The 1,617-nt window shown below is 42.5% G+C and overlaps 1 protein-coding gene across 1 annotated transcript; it reads right to left on the bottom strand.

Moving 5' to 3' along the window:
• Positions 1-746: 746 nt before the first annotated feature.
• PPTG_21486 (hypothetical protein) lies at positions 747-1,091 on the bottom strand (the record flags this gene model as incomplete). Its single annotated transcript, XM_008897497.1, has 1 exon — positions 747-1,091. One exon carries the CDS (start codon positions 1,089-1,091, stop codon positions 747-749), a length of 345 nt encoding a protein of 114 aa, XP_008895745.1.
• Positions 1,092-1,617: the final 526 nt, after the last annotated feature.

The raw sequence follows: 1,617 nt of genomic DNA, 5'->3' as shown, positions 1-1,617 counted from the left end.
TTCCGTAAGGGCCACACTCCTACGTAGGACCATAAAACTGTGGGCGTTTTGGCAGAAAGGCACAATATTGTGAGTTCTACTCAAAACTGTCATGGGTGGTTCTTTGAATGAATCTCCCCCAAATCGCCCAGCGTTTAGAATTCCGTATACTGACCCGTTTAAGAACGAAATAAGGTGGCAAGAAAAGACTTGGTGGGTTCTACTAATGACTTGGGTTTGTATGTGGGCGATGTGTCCTCCCGCTCCTCAAACAGACCCAAATCGAATCGGCAAATTTGGACGGAATTCACAATATCACCCCAACATAATAGCAACTACAATTAAAATATTGAAATACAAAACTGACATTGTATTGGGGGCGATAATAATACAATATATTGATTTCAATAATTGATTGCGCAACGCATACTTTGAAGTCAGCGTTGATGATTGCACAACAAATTCTCCTGAACTTGTATGCGTCACTCTATTGATTTGTGTCAAAACGTCTGCGTTTTGTTCTGCTTCTGACGTTCATGTAGCCAAAAATGCTTCTATACAAACCGCTATATATTAGGGGGCAATCAACAGTTGTTACGAATTTGTCTGCGTCTGGCGCAGAAACTACTCAACAGACTTCGTTAACCTCACCAAAAGCATTAATGAACAACAGCGTCGTGAAAGGCAAGATCTAACGAAGATAATATCCTTGTAAGCGCATACCAGGTTTGTACACACTGAAACTAATAAGTTGAAGAAAATACTGGCTAATTATTAACTCTACGGCGATTTTCACGAATTTCTTGCAGTACACTGGACCATTTGAGCTGTTGTTTGCGGCGCTGTCGATTCTTTGCAGTAACGTCGCTAATAGGAAGTTCTGGCAGCACGTTGACTAGCATGGCACGTGCTTGTTCCACGGTCGGCCGTTCATACCAATAAAAATTGGCCATGGCTCTTGTTTGCACTTCCATCATCATACATCGATAATGAGAAAGCCGCTTGCGCTTTTTGCTGTCAGAAAAATCGTGCCATTGTAAAAACCGAAATGGACCATATTGCCCGGGCGGATCTCCACAACACCAGTGCTCCCAGGCACATTCTAGTGACATATTCGGAATTACGAAATTGGATGGTACGCGAGTCAAACGGGATTCAGCCACACCTAATCTTGTTACAGCGGGAACTGCGGTGCTTCCCTCAGTTTCTGTGATATTTTCAGCTTCCGGGAGATTATCATGCTGTAATTGAAAATTAAATCGAGCTGAATGAACCAAATCCACAATTCCACACCTATTAAGAGCTCGGGAAATGCTAGTGTCCAAAGCTTGAGATGAAAAAATGTCAAATTGGAGAGGCATCTCACTTTTCATCAGTGATATAACTGCAGGGGCCACGCCATTAACGGAAACAGTTAATGTTTTTAGCTGTTCTGTTTGACGTTCAATAGCCACTAACAAGTGAACGTGAGGTGGGACACCAGTTGGCCTCAGACGGTACGTGGAAATTGTTGATCTGCAAAGTAACCGATCCTTTAGCTGGTTTTGCGAGACCCACATTTCCAAAACGTGCATTGCGTCGTAGGAGATGAATATTATTCAGAGTCCTTATCAAAAAGTCGTGATGATACACTAAAGA

Source organism: Phytophthora parasitica, assembly GCF_000247585.1.
Source record: "Phytophthora parasitica INRA-310 unplaced genomic scaffold supercont2.5, whole genome shotgun sequence".
Lineage (NCBI taxonomy): Eukaryota > Oomycota > Peronosporomycetes > Peronosporales > Peronosporaceae > Phytophthora > Phytophthora nicotianae.
Note: the sequence above shows the minus strand (reverse complement) of the source record. Positions and strands in the feature narration are given on the sequence as shown.